The 19,437-nt window shown below is 41.5% G+C and overlaps 1 protein-coding gene across 3 annotated transcripts in view; it reads left to right on the forward strand.

Moving 5' to 3' along the window:
- reln (reelin) overlaps positions 1-19,437 on the forward strand; it is a 103,559-nt gene that overhangs the window by 11,116 nt on the left and 73,006 nt on the right. For all 3 annotated transcript variants that reach the window (XM_085412519.1, XM_085412520.1, XM_085412521.1), the window contains exon 2: positions 14,704-14,811. In XM_085412519.1, coding sequence (XP_085268645.1) covers positions 14,704-14,811 — 108 coding nt within the window. The remainder of the gene's footprint in view (positions 1-14,703; positions 14,812-19,437) is intronic.

Here is a 19,437-nt window from a genome sequence, read left to right on the forward strand (position 1 = left end):
CTCTTTCTTCTACTTCTCTTTTTGCTCTAGACCCTCCTCCTGGCAGCTTCATTGAGAAAACTGTAATCCCTGCTTGGGGGGCAGTGTGTCGTCTGTGCTGATAGCATTCAGAGGGACTTGTAGCGCTCCAATGGGCCCACTACAGAGGAGGCGGCTTGGTGCAACTGGCTGGGTGCTGGGCACACGCCGTGTGGCACAGGCGGATTAGTCCCAGCCCTGGCCCCTTCCCCCCCACCCATTCAGCATCAGCCTCCTTCAAACGACTATCCCACTCTGCCCAGAAAAACACAGCAGGCTGGCAGAAACAGATTACAGATCGGCACATGGAAAAGCACATATTCCGTCCTTGAAAATGCTTCCCATTTCCCCGCTGTTCCCAAATATGCAACCTCAAACCTCCAGCCTCCATTACGCCATGTGTGAGTTCTGACTCAGGAAAATTGAAACTTCCTCAGAGCTTTTTCCTGTGGACCCCAACAACAAACATCTATTTTTGCTTTTGGTGGTTCATCAGCTACATTTCTGAAATCCAAGATCACTTTTAGTCATTACTTACTCAAGAAGTCTTAAGAAAAGAATGTCTTTAAAATCTGTCCAAGTAGATAAGAAGCCCGTAAAACATGGAATATCAATGAGCCAGTGACATATTTTTTTCAAAAGATAAAACAAGGTCTCTTTTTGCCAAGGAATACCCAGTTGAGCTGTGTCGTACACCCCTGTGGATCAGGTGTTTGATTGTATCTTGCCTGTCAGGGAGAACCGGGAACTGAAATCAAGAATGATAGAGGTCTAAACTAAAGATTAAGTGAGACCTCACCTTCCAGACTTGCTGCACTCGAGGGAGACTGACAATATCCAATAAAAAGACACAGTTTCTTTCACCCTTGTATTTTTCATTTAAAAAAATAAATAAAGTGAAAGTGTGAACTCGCGGTAAACACAACTTTAGCATTCCCGAAGCCACAGCTCCTTCTCGAGATTACATTTATTTTTTTACATCGTATGTGTTCACTCAGTGGAATAATCATAATAGGTTTAACTTAAATAACGTGTTAGTTAGAATAAATCCCAGGGAAATACTTGTTTTCCTGACTCTCATTCAGTGGATCGTAGCTAGCTGGGGGTGATTTGGAGCCACAGGGAAAGAAGACATGACTCAGAAATGTGGCATAGTGTTTTTTATTTGGAGGGCCCAAAAATCAGACCAGCTGATCTCAGTGTCAGTCCACATGAGCTGGTAGTTCAGGTAATACTTTTGTATGCAAAATTCATGTAGAGCATTTTATCTAAGCTGTTTTAAGCTGCTTGAACTTGCTGTGTATCTGCAAGCCACTTTGCAGCCCACCCCTAGCAGAGCTCCTTCCTTCGTGCTGTATCTGACTTAAAAAGTGTCATTTTAATCATTCATTAGTGTTTATTAGTCCATGATCCTGTGTTCTGTTCTCGGTGTCTCTACTGCTCTCCAGCTTTCCGTGTGGAAGGGCAGGGAGGTCCAGAAACAGAGCCATACTGTCACTTTTAAATTACCGCAGACTGGAATATTAGACTTGTTTTCATAATACCGTATTTAACCGAAATACTTATGGTTGCAAACACACCAGATACCTATTGCACCAGCTTAGCACATTCCACTTTGTCTGAACACAGACATCGCATTTGTCAATGACTCAACACATTAGCTTATTTGCACGTCACTGTCACATGCAGAGCGATAGTAATTGAGTGATCCCTGTTATCAAGTGAAAGCAGAGGTCTGAGGTGGAAGTTAAGACAGAAAAGAGGTGGGGATGAGAAAGGGGAGATGGTGAGAGTATGAAAGCATTAATTTTCAGCAATAAGTGCATTCTTAGCAAGCTGTGCTGGTGTGATTAAGACTGGATGTCACAGGAAGCACTCCCCATTGATCCGCTGCCAGTAGAGACCATCTAGTCTTTCATTATGGCAACCAGTTTGTTAATTAGAAATCAATCATCCCCTCTGCTCTATGCAAGCCCCTTCCCCACCAGCGTGCCACTCTCCTTCCACCAAGCATTCATACCCAAAAGCTACAGAGGCGTGTCAGACTTTGACTGATGTCAGTACTTTTTCACTTAGCTGGCCATAATTTGTAACTTTCACGCCAAGAAAGAGCAGGGAGCTGAGAGCAAAATAGCGTGGCACTTCCTTTCCAGCTGCCAGGAAGTCTTTGAGTTCTTGAAAGACTTTGACAATTGGAATTCATATTCGCCAGATGAATAACAGCTATCATGTTGTCTTTTGGCTGTGTGCACTTGTATATTTTCAGGAAGAGACCTGTAGGTTCAGAGGACACTTTTTGATGACTGTTAAAGTCATTATAAATCTGATGAACTGTTTTAACTGTTTTGATCCATAAAAAAAATCACGGATAAGCCGACATGTTGACAAAGCATATGGTTATGTAATGTACTGCTGTTCTGAATAAAAGAAGCATAATCTACAAAATAACTCAGTTAAAAAATAAACACGATCTCCCAAGTATATACATAGAACAAGTGTTATTAATAGAGGAAAATGTTGTGTAAGCAGAAAGGCGTAGGAAAAGTGGGTGTGGAAAAGACGCTAAGATGTAGTAACAGAGCTGGGATGAAAAGTGAACCTCTGTGAAATGACAGTTCCATTATTCATATTAGCGCTATTAAATCTGTGATAGTAGGAATATGGTCGGGACTGCTGTTAGCCGAGAATACACTAAGCATGTGTGTGAGTTACTCCTGTGTGCACATATCGGAGCACAGATGTATACATACTGTTTTTGAGCTCCTGTGTGCACATGCATCCAGTAGTAGTACAGTAGCAGTAGTAGCAGAACAGCTGTGTTTTCAGAAAGCCATGTCCAGATGTTCCTGGGCAGTAGGCATTAAAAGCTAGGTTAGTGTATTACAGGCACAGGTGGGAAAAAAAGAGCCATTGTAGACGAATTCTGTGCATCAGATTAAAAACATAAAAATACATAATTTTTTATCCTGGCCTTGGTTAATAAAATATCCCATTGTTACTTTCCATCACTCTGTGTCAAGAGCTTTCCCTAGAAGACATAACTGTATTGTGTAAAAACTCTGAGTTTTAAAAGCCATGAATTTTGCATGGACAGAGAGCTGACCTGCTTTTTGGAAGTCATAACAGCTGAAGTTCAACATGAAGTGGGCACATTGTGGTTTTTTTCTGTTGATGAGGCTCAAACTGTTCAAAAGTCCACGTTCATAGCCTGATTAAAAACTGCAGTTTGATGTGTCAGCCCATGAGGATGGCTAAGACGAGGGCAGGTGCACCTGGTGTTACTTATTCTCTTTCATCTCATAAGCCCTAGTGAGTCTGGAATATGTAATGTTGGAAATATGAGGATGTAAATTCAGGGAAACACTAAACAGCAGGATTTTATTTAAAAAGTTTTTTTTTTCACAAACAATATGAAAATATTCACTTTTTAGGCTATTTCATCTCAGTTGGAAATAATTCAATATAAGCAGTGTGATTTCATTTTAATAAAACATGACGGCTCCAAGACACTGGCGTTTATAAGGTTTTGTCTATTTGTCTCCTTGAAAGTGAAGTGAAGTCTGTGTTGTGTGTCTCCAACAGCACACTATCTCTCAAATAAAACTTTTCACTACCTGACTCTTTGCGTACATCCCAAAAGGTTGTTTCTGTTCATCTGGATGTAGCGTTTTCTTCAGTCTCAGCCGACTACAGGTTTCAACAACCTTATAAACAGTACATTTGTACAATGACTGAAACCAGCCCACTGAAGGAACAATGGGCTGTGAGGTCAGTTCCTTGATCATTAATATGCAAATTCTCATGACCATTGATCAACAACCACTGATCAAAGACCACTGATCAATGGCCATGAGTACCATTCACAGAGAGTTGGGGAATGGCTGCAATCACAGCATTGTAAGATTGCAAAATATGTTCCCATTAGGCCCCCTCCTCGATTCAGAGATGGTCTTTCCCTTTTCACGTAAATGGCCTCCTTGACTCCTCGCTCAAACCAGCGTTCCTCCCTGTCCAGGATGTGTACATCCTCATCCTTGAAAGAGTGTCCACTGGCCTGTAGGTGTAAATAGACTGCAGAGTCCTGGCCTGACGAGGTGGCTCTTCTGTGTTGTGCCATCCACTTTGCCAGAGGTTGTTTGGTTTCCCCGATGTATAAATCAGACCCGATCCTTGGGGTGGACTAATTTTTGGCGCAACGTGTTTTGGGGTTTAGAAGCCACATAGACTCTGTGTTTAGAAAAAATGTGTCTCAACTGTTCCAATAGTCCTGACACATACATTGTTTATAGCGCTATCTGTACTGAACCCAGGAAATTATTACCCAGGAAAGTATTTTTTTTCTTTCTCTTCATTTGTAATTGATTCCACTTAATGATGAAGATTGAGATACTGATTTCCAAATCTAAGCATCTTCACACCAAAGAGTGCAAAACACACATACATTACAAATTCTGTTGTCTTACTTTGGATTTACCACCTTGTCACTTATATTGATGCATTGGGTGCAAGACAGAAGTGTTTTGGATATGCAGGCCTGTAGGAAATTTTAGAGCCTTTGAAATGCTTTAACTTTCATTTGATGTGAGGTTTGGTGTTTGGTGTTTCAACCATTGGTTGGTTGATTGACTGGACAGAGTACAAAGTTTGTGCTTCATAATTTTTACTTTTTTTTCCTGGCATGTCAAAAAAAGTTGTAGTTTGGTAGGCCAAACAAAACAGATAAATGTTTCAGTCATTAGTTTTAGTCTCTGTCATTTTAAATGCCCATCTAAATCCCTGCTCTACGTTGGGCTAAAGTCTCAAGGCCTTGCTTTGACAGATGCCTTCCTGGCACAGATGACTCAGTTGTGAAACAGTTTAGTTTACACTCCTTGTGGGAGATAAACCAGTTGTGGAAATATGATAAACAACTTTTAACCCTTGTGTGGTGTTCATATCTTTATTACTCAGCCAGTGTTCATTGGTCTGGTGGACCCGCTAGAGTTTTGGCTTTCCAAATTAACACTATCAAACAATTTTATGTTAAATTACTCAACAGATGTTTACTTCATCCCAATTACAAACCATATGAACAGCAAACATGGTTAATTTTTTCCCTTTACCTTTGTTAGATCACATTTATGAATTAATGTGCTTCTTTTTTTTCTTTCTTTTTTTTTTATAAAATGTTATAAAAAGCCCCTCTCTCTTCCAAAATCAATTGGATGGCCCTCGCCATCTTTTGCCATCTTGTTCAGTTGTGATAAAGAACCACACTGGCAAAGTCTTATTTATAATATTTATGCCCCTAATTTGCCAGTGTGGGACAGGGTATGAGAAAATAAAATTTGGATCCCTCAAGAAAGAGGGTAAAATGTGTGAGGTGTAAGAGCAGACGGTGTTGATAGTTGAATTTTCAACAATGTTGCAACTTTGTGCGGGAGCAGGAGGGGAAGAAAACACTATCAGCAGCACCAGAAAGGAGGAAGACAGAGTGTGGGAACACAGGACCTACACTTTCAACACTTTTATTAGACCTGGGTCCAGTGGACCCGAACACCTTGTATGTAATGTAAATGTGTGGGGGGAGGTACAGTATGAGGCCATTGAAAATTTGTTCGGATTTATGTTCTTCACAGAAAATAAGCCAAAGCCAATGAATTTCAGGTTGAAAAAATAATTAATTGTTTAATTTTTCTTTTGAAAAAAACTGAAAACGGGTCTCACAGACCCGAACACCATACAAGGGTTAAACAAAGCAACCTGGTGTCCCTGACTGGGACATCAAAACTGTCATTGACGTTATGCCTAACAGTTCACAGCTTGGCCCTCATTGTCTCCTTCCTTTTTTCCTATAGGGTAGCTCCCAGTGGAGCAGGTGAGATGGAAAGGGAGTTATGCAACAGTGCTGTGCATGTCCAGTGTCTGGATTTGGTCTGTGTTTTTGTCTGTGGTTACTATTTGTTTGTATGTTGCTGTGAAAGCAGATTACTGTACGATCAGGTGTCTTTTTGATGAGTTTAGAGTCAAGTTTGGATTATATTACAGTACAGATTTGTCAGTGTGTGTTGTGTGTCTCAGCAATATGCAAGAAGTTGTGGTTTGGGTTTTACCCAACTTTTCAGGCTAACTCAGCTTTTAATGTTTTCCTGCATTCCTTGGATTTTCTCTCTGGAAGGCATATGCAGTCGCAGCTTCCCTCTGTAACATTTTACCAACATTAATGTGATTATATTTTGTCAGTTTCATGATTAGCATTTTGATCACCTTGGCTTTTCATGTCACGTTTGCATGTTCAGGATGGCTTTGACAAGTGACGGAAGACGCTTTGCTTCTCAGGCCTGGATAGCTGAAGCTTTTTTCTGTCTACAGAACACATGGTGTTGATCATAAGGACAGCTCACTCTCCAGTCCTGGCAGCCACCACGCGACAGAGGGAAAGAATCATGGTGTTCTTGAACCCGATTACAATATAACCCTTTATAGCAACCACCAATTATGCATCTGACGCTGAACAACATTCCCTTCATGGCGAATGTTTTGGATTTTGTTTTAGCAGTTATATTTATATAACACTTGCCTGCTGCTTTAGGTTACAGTTGTATTAGGCTATTTCTTGCATTTTTTTCCCCTTGTACATACAATCACTTTCTTATCTCATGCTTCTCATCATATGAAAATTTCTTAACAAGATGAAGACCAGGTAACAGAAGTGCAACCTATCAAAACCAATTATGAGTCTCAAAGCAGAGCTGGGTAATGATACGGGATCTGCGTGCAGTTTGAGGCCTCTGTACAATGAAATAATGAATAATGTTAAAAGCTCAGAGAGATGATGTGCTATCAAAGCTAATCTCAGGTAAAGAGAACAGCCTTTGCGTTGTCTAAGCTATGAAGTCTCTTCTGTCATGACTTATTTTGCCTCGCTGATTGGTGGACATGCCTTCCCACTGGGGTTGTGTATTCCTTCTAAGTCCAGTGTAAGCATTTTAGCACCACGAATAAAAAGGACATAAAACACTTACAGATGGTGGAAGTGGTACTTAACAAAGGAAAAGCCCCTAAAGTAGAAACATAAATATTACAATGTGAAAACCTTCGATTATTGTAAAATAATTTACCGAGGATCCTTTTGGTGGATCCCGTACACACCTGCTCATGTTTTCACAGTGAACATTGTATGCATTGTATGAGAGCTGCACAATGAAGTGTGATTGTGAGGCAGATTATGTGTGAGGAACAGGATGCTTGTGACAGAACTGCCTCTTCGCTCCTGTTTTTTCTCCACGGCTGTTGCAGGGGTGAAGCCAAGTTAGGCGGGCAGTAAAGGCTTCAGCTCCCCTCTTTGGTAAACAGAGTAGAACCTCAATAGAAGAAACTGGATTGAGAACAGAAATTGGCTGTTATCTCTGGCAGTGATCATGAAAGGACACGTATCCTGCTCCCAAGAGGAAAAACTGCTTTCTCTGAGCCTTTTTTCAGAAAAGGTTATACATGTTGTAGTTAAGCAGACCTGTAGAAGCTCTGTGGCTGATAGGTTGTCTGTGATCTAGTGTTTCACAGCAGCAGATGGCGGTGCCAGCAGGCCAGGGTGGTGCCAGAAGGTTACGCAATGGAATGATGCCTCTAAAACCTGACTCGAACGCCACATGACACATATATGTGCAGAAACACACTTCCCACACAATCTTCTGAAGCTGTAAGGAGAGACTTAGACTTGGGTAATTCAGATGGCCACGAACACGCTGTCCATTTAAAGCTCCAATCTTTGCTTTCTTCATTGTCATTGGTAACAGCAACCTATCCTTCATGGTGTCACGGTCAGGTGACTGACAGTTTGAACCATTTCAGGAAGCTCAGAGTGAAGTGGCACCCCGACACTGGCATGGCCATGGAAACAGATGGAACTATAGCTTCCCTGTGATCTGGCCTCCATTTCCTGGTCCTCTCTGGGGCACGTGTGTGTCTGCCAGTGGGATATGGGTCAGATGGTCGGCTATCTTTATCCAGATCGTTGCCAGGAAAACCTCCATCCATTTGGAAACAAAAAGGGCATCCTCCTGGGATGGAGGGAATTTCATTGATAATATATTCTCTTGCACTGTCTGTACTCTGATGTCTTGCTAAAATGACTTTTTCAGACTCTTGCTTCTTTAAGCTGTACTTTCAGCCCCTGGCATAAAAGGGAGCAGCTGTATCAGATTTTGTCAGAACCTCCTTCTAAAGTCATTTCTTTCCATTTTAGGTATTTTCAATAGGTTTATTTGAGACTTGTGCAAGTGAAGTGAAATTGGGTGAGGCTAAAGACTGGTGGGTGTGTCTGTACACAAAGAGCAGAAAGGAGCTGTTCAGGCCATGCCAACCACATAGCCACTTCAATGCAAACACACTTGTCCGTGATGTAAGTCAGGTCTTCTTTGAGACCTCCAGGACTTCCTGTCCAGCTCTAGTTTAATCCCTTCCCATACTTTTTTTTCTTTATTTCTAAGAATGAGCTCATGCCACATGTTGCCAAGTACAGTACCGATTATGCTTTGCTGCACCATAAGGAGACATTACCATGGCTTTTAAAATGCCACTGGGTGCTATTTTTCTGGACCCTGTTGTAATTGCTGACCCAGCATACAGTGATCCATGCACATTAGTTTGGAATTTCCAACATGAGCATTTGGTTTGTGTTTGACAGCTTAATACACCCATTTTTTTCTCAAGGAATTGGCCAAACCTTCTATCATTCATGGCTCTCCTCTCACTGTTTGTACTATATATAGGGGAAAAAAACCAGGTTCTTTGTCTAGCACCGTTACAGTCATGTCTAAAGGCAATAGCACACCTCTGGGACTAGTGTAAAACCATACTGTAGTATCTTGTAAAATGTAAATACCTATTCACTGTCTTCTTCCAGTGCCTTGTTGTTCCCATGTTGAGAATGCTTTTATAGGATTCAGGAGAGCGTAATGCACTCAGGCGATATGATAATGCAGCCCTGTTGTTCTTGGTTAGCAGCTGGCTACAAGAACTCATCGAGAATCCTAGGTGAAAAATTAATCATACAAATTCAAACCAAGATTTGCTCAGACAGAACAAGTAGTGTAGTGTTTAGCACATGCATACATTTAAATGAAAAGTAGGCTTTTCTTTTATGTACTCGCAGTTTTTCGTGAACATATTTTTGCAAAGTAGATTGTCACAGAAGATTAGTTTAACATTACCAGTTAGTCATCACTTTGTGTTTTCTCACTCTCTCTCTCTCTCTCTGTGTGTGTGTGTGTGTGTGTGTGTGTGTGTGTGTGTGTGTGTGCCTACTTGATCTCTGAGAGACTTGTCAGCAAAGGATGTGTATTTTGTTGCGTTGTGTGGTGCTCTGATACTTCGTGCCCTAACATTACTCCTGGTGGATCCCAGGAAGTGAAGAAAGCCCTGGGCCCATCAATAGTTGAGCGGTAGCACGGTTGTGTGTGTCTATAATGAGGCATACCACATCGCACCATCAATATTACATACTGGCTTAGGGCCAAGAGATGTGCTCTGTGGTGTGTTCCAGTATAAAATATGAGAATCTGTATGTGGGTATGAGTGCTATGCATACAGTGTAATGAGGATTTTGCAAGATCTAAGTCAAGAGCACTTGCAGGCATGACACTTGGACCTAGCGTGTGCCTCTTGAAATTTGAAACATGAAGGTTCACCAACGTATGCAGGCCTTGTTAATGTTTAGTAGCTCATTTGTCTGTAGAAACCTTCTTCTTCTTTCCTAAACACAACAAGAATCACATAACCAAAATTTAATTAAGAACAGAAGCACTAAAAAACAAGTAGCGGCCGGCCCACATGCTGTAAAATACCAACTTGTTGTAAAGCATTAAATAGCAAAGGTTTAGCGAAAGAAAACATTAAGGCAGGGTTTTCCTGTATCCTGCACGGGATTGAGCGAGGACATGCACACAGCAGAAACTGCTCAGACACATGCTAAAGCATGCTAAAGATCTACTGACCTATCCCCATTTACTAAGCTAGCAGTCAAAATTGATACAGCAAATACAGAGTTAACACACACGTATTGTTCTTTTTTTTAAGTGTGCACTTGACATGTAAACCAAAGATTAGTCCTTACTACAGGAAAAAGCCTAAAGTTCAATATAGAAGTTTGCATGAACAGCACTAGCCTGACACTCGGTTTGTTCATATGTGAGGAAACAATGCACATGGAAAAATACATACCCAAAAACACAGAACCTGCCTACGTGTTGAATGAGACTGTTGGTATTAATTTCACCTCTTTTGCCCGCCTCATGGCTTCTCATCCCCCTCGGCCAAGTGAACATTGCTCAGAAATGAAGTATGGACAAGAATGTTAAGGCTACCATCAAAGGCCTCCCTTTAGATCTGTGTGCGTGTCTGTGTGTGTGCTTGTGAGTGAAGCAGCCCCACAGGTGATTGGATCTGATCTGATCTGATCTGATTGGCTCATCTGTCTGATGCATTCCACAGGCGAGTGAGAGAAGGTTGTTAGAGGCCTTTCTAAATAATTTAGATCCTGGATTTGTATTGATCAGGTAGTGCTGCTCTCCACGGGCCACTCCAGTACCCCTTCTTTCTCCATCCTTCTTCACCCCTGTTCTTGTTTTTCCTCCTCTCCACTCTTTCTCCCCCACCCCATGCTCTACATCAAACAGAGGTACACTGCTGCGAGGGAGCAGAAAATGCATGAGAAAGGAGTTGATGGGGAAAGTGCAGGGAAGAGGATTTTTCTTTTACAGCGATTCCTCAATGGGAGTGAAGCTGTAGGAAAGGTGTAAAGCGCGGCTAAAGAGAGAAACGGCACAATGAAGGCAGGGGGAAAAAAGTCTTTTGTTTGCTGTATTTGTGCAGCACATGTAAAGTTGTCTGTGGAGAGTAATGGAGTGTGCGTAACCTTGGTGATGCAGGTCAATGGAAGTGCAGAAATGAGCGTTTTGTGCGTACTGAGCCTGGTCCAACTTAGTCCATTAAACTCAGTCATTACTCCATTAAATACTGCTTCATGCCATGGCCTTGGATCAATACTGCATAATGTAAAGACTGATAACATGTCTTAACCACACAGTGGAACGGATTTGTTGAATGGGTAATGTATTCGTGGAGGGATAGAAAAATAGCACAAATGAGGAGGACATTTATGCATAGTATGAACATGATAACTGCTTTTTGCTTTCTTTCTTTCTGTTTTTTTAATAAGAAAGACCTTTTCTTTGCATTCTGCAGATAGGGATGTGTTAGAGGTGCACTGAGCAACATGGAGCGAATATGATAATGCTTCTGTTGCCAAGCAAAATATGTATCTTTCTCAAAATACAGCTTCGTGTACACGCTGTACATGCTGATAGAATTTGGCAGTGCTCAGAGCAGACAAGCAAAAGGAAATTACTTGTTGCTCACAGAGTGTTATTAGAGCCAGCTATTTTTTTTTTCTTTTTGTGGACAACCAAGCATTTCTAATATTAAATTTTAAAAAAAGCAATCGTCTATATTTTAAGTGTAAGGCTTTTTATATTGACCAGGAGGGACTGCAGACAGCTCTCCCTTTTGACTGGTTAATATTTGCAACCATGATAACATTTATTTCTGACATATAAAACAAACAAACCAGTATCTACACATACACATTCATGCAGATATGTGGTCAAGACAAATAAACAAAATCTCGATACCATGAAAAAACCACTCAGTCATCAAGTGTGAAATAGAAATAAAGCGTAACTGGTGTTTTTATATCTTGTTTACACTGTGCTGTAGAAGTTTGCAAAGTGGAGTGGATGACAGGGACTATAAAAAAATTACTCTTCCATACACAATTAATAATATGAACTGCTATGTAGGAAGTGTCAATAACGCAATCATTTTGAGCGCGTTCTCATCCCAGGGCATCACAGTCTTTCCATCAGATGCGGCTGGGGTTGCAGAGCTGTGCAGTCCGATGGCTTCAGCGGACGCTGAGACGTAATTTTCCTTCGTTATAGGGCGGTAAAATCCTCATTTGGAGGTTGGCGAATTGGCAGTGAATTAAATCACTGGAGACGGTGGTTTGTGTCTGGTTTGTGAGCTGTCTGTTTTGCACTTTGTTTTTTCCTCCACTCTCTAATTAGTTTTGTTTTCAGTCTATCGCTCTTTTTATTTTTTTAACTTTTGCTTTTACTCTCTGATTAGGTTTAGACAGCAAAAAGTATTTGGTTATGTTTAGGCACCAAGAGTTAGATAACAAGAACAACAAACCTTTTATTAAGTCCCAAATTACAAAACCATAGAGAAACAAACAGAAGTCCAAAAGTAATAATTGGGGCTGGGATTAGAGAGAGCCTCTGGAAAATATGTTACTTCAAAAAGGGACAAAAGGTAAGACACAACTGTGTATATACATGGAGGACTGAGACAGGTGGAGAGCGAGACACAGCTGAAAACAAATGGGGGGGAAGACAGGAAGTGGAACTAACACAGGACATGAAGGATAACTAACCGTCAAAGTAAAACAGGAAGTAATCCAGAGACGAGACGCTACACACAGAGATAAGACTGACACTAGATCTTAATAACAGCCACAGAAACAGTAACAGAAAGATGAGACAGAAGGAACAGAGAAAGAAAAGCTGAGGCGACTAAAATAACTACAACGAATAAAAAACAGAACATGAACCAAAACACGCTGTCTACAGTAACAAGAACAAAGACTCACTGTATGCTGGAATAATAAAGAAATCAAAACAGGAAACAAAAACTCAAGTTAACGATAATTAAAAACCTCAAGCACTAGAAAAACAAACTAAATTTAAAAAAGTGTAAAGCGACTCAAAAAGCAGACCAAGGGGACCATGACAAAATACTTAGTTACCTGCATGGTTTGCTTTAAAATAGGCCTTTCATAACATTAACCCTTTCAACCCAAATTAGGCTCACTCATTACATTTAAATTGCGACAAGTTGAGAAACAGTGTGTCACAGAACTGGAACTAAAAGCCTATCTGTGAGGAGATGCCAGCAGCTGGAAAAAAAAGTGGAAGTCCTTGAAATGAGCTTTAGATCCTGTTACTTGAGTGGATGTTTCTCAGAGAAATCATCAGAGCAACATAAAAAAGTACAAAACTGACTGTTTTATACTGTAATGGAGCAGAGAGAAGTTGTATGTACAGTGTGTATACTATTAGTAAACCCTGTATATACTCCTTGTGGAGTGCTGGATCCCTGTGCAAAAGTTACGACAGAAAAACAAAGGAGGAAACGTCCGGATACAGTAAGGAGTGTTGTGGGATGAATTATTGAGGGTTTGATATGGAGGAGAGAAAGGGAGGGAAGAGATGGACTGAACTCTGCTCCTAAGACAGGGTGTAACACGTCCGACATACACAGACATGCGGCGAACACACACATTCAGAGACACACGCACAAGCGTCTTGTGCGAGGACATGTTAATGGAGTCGCCCAGTCAGACAGCCAGGCAGGCAGACGGGGCCACACAGGAGTCAGCTCTGCCCAGAATTCCACAGTGTAACGCACCAAACCCAGAAGAATGAACACCCTGAGACCCAACTGACATGCTGCTATTCTTACTAAAACACAGTCTCGCTGTGGGTGTCGCCTCATTTTCCCATTCAGTTTTCCTCCATAAGCAGGGGGATTCCAGGGTCAGGAAACAACAATGCCTTCATCTTTCTCAGCCGCAAAGGATTTTATTCCCTGATGTGTAAAATGGTTTTGTCTTCTGTTTTTGTTTTTTTTTTTGGTGGGGTGTGTGTGTTCCTCCTTTGAGCCACGGGCTGTTCCTTGTACTCTGCTCTGTCTGGCTGGAAACAGTCCAGTGACTGAGCCCTCTTCCTCCAGTGATGCAGCTGACTCTGTGGTCCCATCACTCAGGGCCCTTGTTTACCGGGTGGATCAATAGTTAACGTGCTGCGGGATACACTGAGCTGTAGATGTGTTCAGCTGGATAACACACTCCCGGGAGTTTTCTGATCTGTGGCTGTTTGTGGTGGGCTGGGAAGAATAAAGGCTTAGCAAAGCTATCAGGGTTACAGCCAATTAGCTCATCAGTCTGTTCTAATATGGTTGTCAATACGACAGGCTTTGATTAAAGCACTGTGATTTGTTGAGGATGAGGTAGATTACATTCTGCCACCATTTTTCTCTGTAAAAGGTGAGGTGGGGATATTCTGCTGTTTTCTGGTTCAGCAACCGTTAAAGTAACTCATACCCTGGTTTAGCACATGTTTTAATAATGCTTCTACTTCTGTCTGAATATATATATATGTGTGCAAGTGACCTTCTAGATTTTGCTTTAACACCTCCATGCACTCTCCTCTCCTCCTGCAGGGTGTTTGGTCTTGTTGGCATCCCATTTAATGGCCAGTTTACCTTTCCATGTGCTAACACCTGATGTGATTAGCAGCAGGACGTTAGTGAGCTGCTCTACATACTTCCAAACATCCTGTCCACACACGTACATCACGCCTGCTAATTATCTGCTTAGCCTGCAAATGAAGCGTAAATGCAACTTAGTAATTGCGATCTCTGACACCTAATCGGCGTTCACAGTTCATCTTCCTGTATTCATTTGAGGTGTTAATACAGGGGTGGTGAAACAAATAACAGCTGGATGCATTATATTTAAAATGTTTCTGGGAGTAACTCTCAGCTTCACCAGCAGTAAGCATGTTCCTTTTTTCTCTCTCTCTTCAGTAACCATCTCCACCAGTGTATCCTTCGATGGTCTCCTGGTGACTGGCCTCTACACCTCAACACCAGTCCAGTCGGCTCCCATTCCTGCTCCAGCTGCTTTTGGCTTTGGTGAGTCTTGTTTCTTTTGCCAATACAAGCTGCTTTTTTTTATTATGCTTTTTAGTACTAGCAAACCCTCAGATACCCCGAGAAGTGTCTGCTGGGACCACGGAGTATTACGATCCAGCTCAGTGATCCACATCCGTTCCCAGACTCAGCATAAGGCCACTTCCCTTCTCTGGTTATGACAGGTCGTGATGGATGAGGAGTCAGGATGATGTGATCAAGGGTTCGGTCAGATGGGTTTTCATTGATGTTTGAGAGAACAAAAAAAAAACTGAATATGAGATAGATATGAAGAGCAAAGCAGCAAATGTAGAGCTTTCTAAAAGATTAAACTTAAAATAACAAGTGATCACCAGGCTAGCTTGCCAAATGTTGGAGTAAAGGCCCAGTGGACGGGCTGATTTACAATTTTTTTTATCCAGAGATGCAAATATAGCAACAGTTTAGGTGGTAGATGTTGCTATTAAACTGGATGAAGTTTGCAAACAACTTATCTTATTCTTTGTCCGCCTTTCCTTTGCATTGTCTGCATGCTCTGCTCTAATGATACAAATTGAATCTCTCTTTATCCTTAAAAGATTAAAGCTAAACTTATAAGTCTTTACACTTTTGACAACTGTAATCGAATTACACTGTAAGCATGCAACTGAAATGCATTAAGTGCAACTCTTTTTTGGACACACAACCAAGATTTGTAGACTCAGATGAAGTATTTGCGGATGGAGCCCTTGTGTGCACGGATGGGGGCTCTTTTGGTGCAGTGGAACAGCTATAAAGAACTCCTTAGAGAACAGGGCTAGTGTCCCAGAACTGCTGCGCAGTGGGCTCCCTTATCCTGACTAACTCCACTGTTCTTCAGACTTTGACTTCACTCTGGCCAGGGCAGTTCTTCACTCTTGGCAGCTCTGTTTACTGGGGAGGCATCCAAGCACGGATTGCGTCACCTTAGCTTCACTCTAATTACTTGAAAAGTTTTAAGGATACGCCTACCCTGATAGGCAGCAGCTTGTGGAACGGTGACTTTCTGTAAGATGTGTGTTTAAGTAAGTCTACAAAGTCTTCCGTTACAGCATGTGTAATCTGTCTGGGTTTCGCAGTGCCAGTTAGACATTTGGTCCTCAGCTGAAGAGCTTTCTGCACTTTGTCTCTCTGCTCTAATTCTCCAGCCACCCCTCCCACTGTGGGATTCAGGACTCCATGGAGCAGCAGGCACATGCAAAAGCAGTCTTGTCATAGAGGAGATTCTGAATGACGATTTAATAGATTTATGGTTTTATTTTCCCTTCGATTAATTTTTCTGCGCATTTTTGAGGTACACTGGGATTTTTTTTATGATCGAGTGATAGAAACTTTGCAGAACATGGTGGTCCACTTAGCCGTTGAAGGCTGCTCAGCGTTGGAAGGGCTGAAGACATTCTCCTAAAGAGAACGTCCTTTATTAATAAGCTCATGGAAACTTGGTGACTTAACAGAGAGCCAGCGTTTTCCCAAAATGCTTTGAAGATAATGCAGTGGAACAATAATACAGTGTGATGCCTCTTCATGTCCAGTGTTGTGACAAATATAAATGTGCCTTTGAGCGCAAGAGGGTCACGCAACTCCACCAGGGAGTTTTATGAACATGGTGTTTATGAGCAGGATAAGGTGGGGCTCTAATCCCTCTGAATGAAGCCACGTGGGGGACACGGTTACACAATGGACTGCAACATGCGTATGCACACGTTCAATAGAAATACCACCAACTTTCACTCAAGAGCACACACACAGTCCAACTGTTCAGCTGAAGTGAAGTGTTGGCTGGCTGGGGGGAACATGTGGTTGGCAGATGTATCAGTCCAGCAACTAGCATGAACTATAGCACAGGGAGAATGAAACCACTGTAGCGAGAAGATCGCTAATAAATCACTGAAAGACTGAAACGGCAGCTTAAGATGAAGCGTGAGAGAAGATTTCTTTTTGTTTTTGGCTGTGTTTGTGTTGTTGGAGGTGAAGAGCAAAACAAAGAGATCCTAAGAGAGAGACAAAGAAGGAATCAATGGTTTTAAAAAAGATGTAAAGTGGACTAAATAGACAAAGTCAGGGAGCTGTGGACACAGAGGTTAGTGTTTTTACTCGCTGCCTTGGGATGTCCAGTGGTTGGTGTGGTCAAAGCTGTGGTAGGAAGCAGACACGATGGCTGCCCAATAGCCTCTACAGAGAGAAATCCCCTCAGTCTTCTGTGTCATCCTTTGTTGCTTTTTACACGTCATAAAAACAGTGTGGATGTGAGCATGACGGAATTGCATGCTTCATCAATTCTCTTTGTGTGTGTGTGTGTGTTTATCACTCCTTTTTCTTTTTGTTGATCTGTTACAATTATAACTTTAAGAAACAAACACCATAACATGAAGACAGCAGTGATTTTTTCATTATGTTGTCTTCCACTCCACTTGTAGTTCAAAGAGCACTGCAATTCGTTTGTAGCACATATGTTTTAGTTTGAGGGTTTTCACTGCAGCGTCGCCCACTGTTTGTCAAATTACTGTAACCGATGTGTGGGGAAGCAGTCGGCAGGGCAGTTTAAGGTAGTCTAAGGAATGCCATGTTTTCGGCTGCTGCGCTGAGTTGTGGTTCAAGTTGCTCAAGGCTGGTTCCTCCACTCCCTAAAGGCAAGCGACCTTCTACTTGCTGCTGGCGGGCTAACCACAGACCTTTACGATGCTGTAACTGCTCTGCTGTGGCAAGTGCAGAATCAGATGAACTAGAGCTAAAAACAATGTTGTGCTTTGGAAGCCATGCCTGCTAAATACAGGGAGAACGCGGGAGTGCAAATTAATTGTGGTTTTCGTAAATGTAGCGATCACAGGCTAGCAAAACTAGTCTGGGTGCATTTATTTCAAGGTGCCAAAGCTGAGAGGAAAGACTTGACATTTCATTTTGGGATTCAACTACTTACAACTCACAGTTAATGGATGAGGTATGACGTGCAGCTTCATTTGAGTCTACTTTGTAGTCGATTTTGACAACCCAAGTACTCATTAGAGACTTTTTGAAACACTTTAGAGTGAAACATGGAGACTTTATATGCATGTTTGAATGTAACGTGGTCAAAACGGATGTCTGTACACACTGCCAGAAATGCAACATGAGTCTGGACTCAGCAGCCGAAGAATTCCAACTCCTCAGTGTTTTTCCTTTCTTTGACATTTATTCCATTAAGACGTCTTTCTTTCCAATCCGCCCTCTTGGCGTTCTGAAGCTTTCAGCTTGGCAACCAGAAAGATTAAATGATGAAACCAATAACATAAGTATATTGTCATAATTTTGATTTTTGTTTCATGTATCATAAAATCTGCTTGCTGTTACATGTCACATAGCAGTAATGAGGTGATATATTAAAACCCATAGGCCAGAGCCTGGATGGAAAGTAATGTCACATGTGGTCTGATTTGTATTCCCTGATAGTAAAATGTTTCCCATCACATCATTATCCATTCAAACACAAAGACAGACAGAGCAAGTATTCATTCTAAATGTGTCCGGATAACTTATAATCACAATGATGAACAGGCACTTGAAGGAAAAGGAGAGCTTTGAACATTTAGAGCAACACGGCCAATAATGGACTGAGAAAGTGTATGAGATTGAGGAATGAGTGTGAGAGTGGAAAAATGTGTACATACCTCCTCATTTCCTTTTTCTTTTTTCATATTTCACACACTTTTATGTTTCAGATCATCACACAAAACTAACATTGGACAAAAATAAATAGAACGTGCACAGTTATGTTTTTTACAGTAAAAATGCTATCCAAAGCTCTCTGACCCTGTGTGGAAGAAATTACTGGCTTTTCTTGCTAAATCATGAATTAACTGTGATTAACCACTTTTTTTTGGAAAGCTCAGCTCAATTTCTAAAGCCACACTCAGGCGTGTTTAATGTCTGACAAAACAAAGAAGGCAAAAAGATCTCGGAAAGCAGTCCTTCATGTTGCAATCTAAAGAAACTCAAGAAGAGATTTGACAGTTTCACTGATGTCTATCAGTCTGGAAAGGGTTACAAGGCTATTTTTGAGGTTTTGGGAATCATGGTGAAAGTCATTATTCACTAATGGAGAAAAACAGTTTTCAACTGGAGTGGCCGGCCTACCAAAATTAGTCCAGGAGTGCATGAGCAAGTCATCCAGGACGGCTACATCTAAACACAACATCTAAAGAACTGCAGGCCTCACTTGCCTCAGTTATGGTCAGTTTTCATCATTCACTCGAGAGACTGGGCAAAAATAACTTCCACGGGAGAGTTACAGGGGATAAAACCACTGTTTACCAAAAAAACACAAAGTCTCGTCTCTCAAAAAACATGATCCCGAAAACTTTTGGAAAATTATTCTGTAGACTGACAAGACAAAAAAAAAAAACTTCTTGAAAGGTTTGACTCACTCCACATCTGCCATGAAACACACATAACACATAAAAAGAACATGAGCCGCAGTCAAACATGGTGGTGGTAGTGTGATTGTCTGGGGCTACTTTGCTGCTTCAAGACCTGGATGACTTCATTTAAAACACGATTTCCGCCCTATACCAAAAAAACAGGAAGGAGAATGTCCATCTATTAGTTCATGCTCACTTTATGTGGCAGGACAGTGAG

This window comes from Rhamphochromis longiceps, linkage group LG7, assembly GCF_057381845.1.
Source record: "Rhamphochromis longiceps isolate RC_006_pf linkage group LG7, R_longiceps_female_GT1.1, whole genome shotgun sequence".
Classification (NCBI taxonomy): Eukaryota; Metazoa; Chordata; class Actinopteri; order Cichliformes; family Cichlidae; genus Rhamphochromis; species Rhamphochromis longiceps.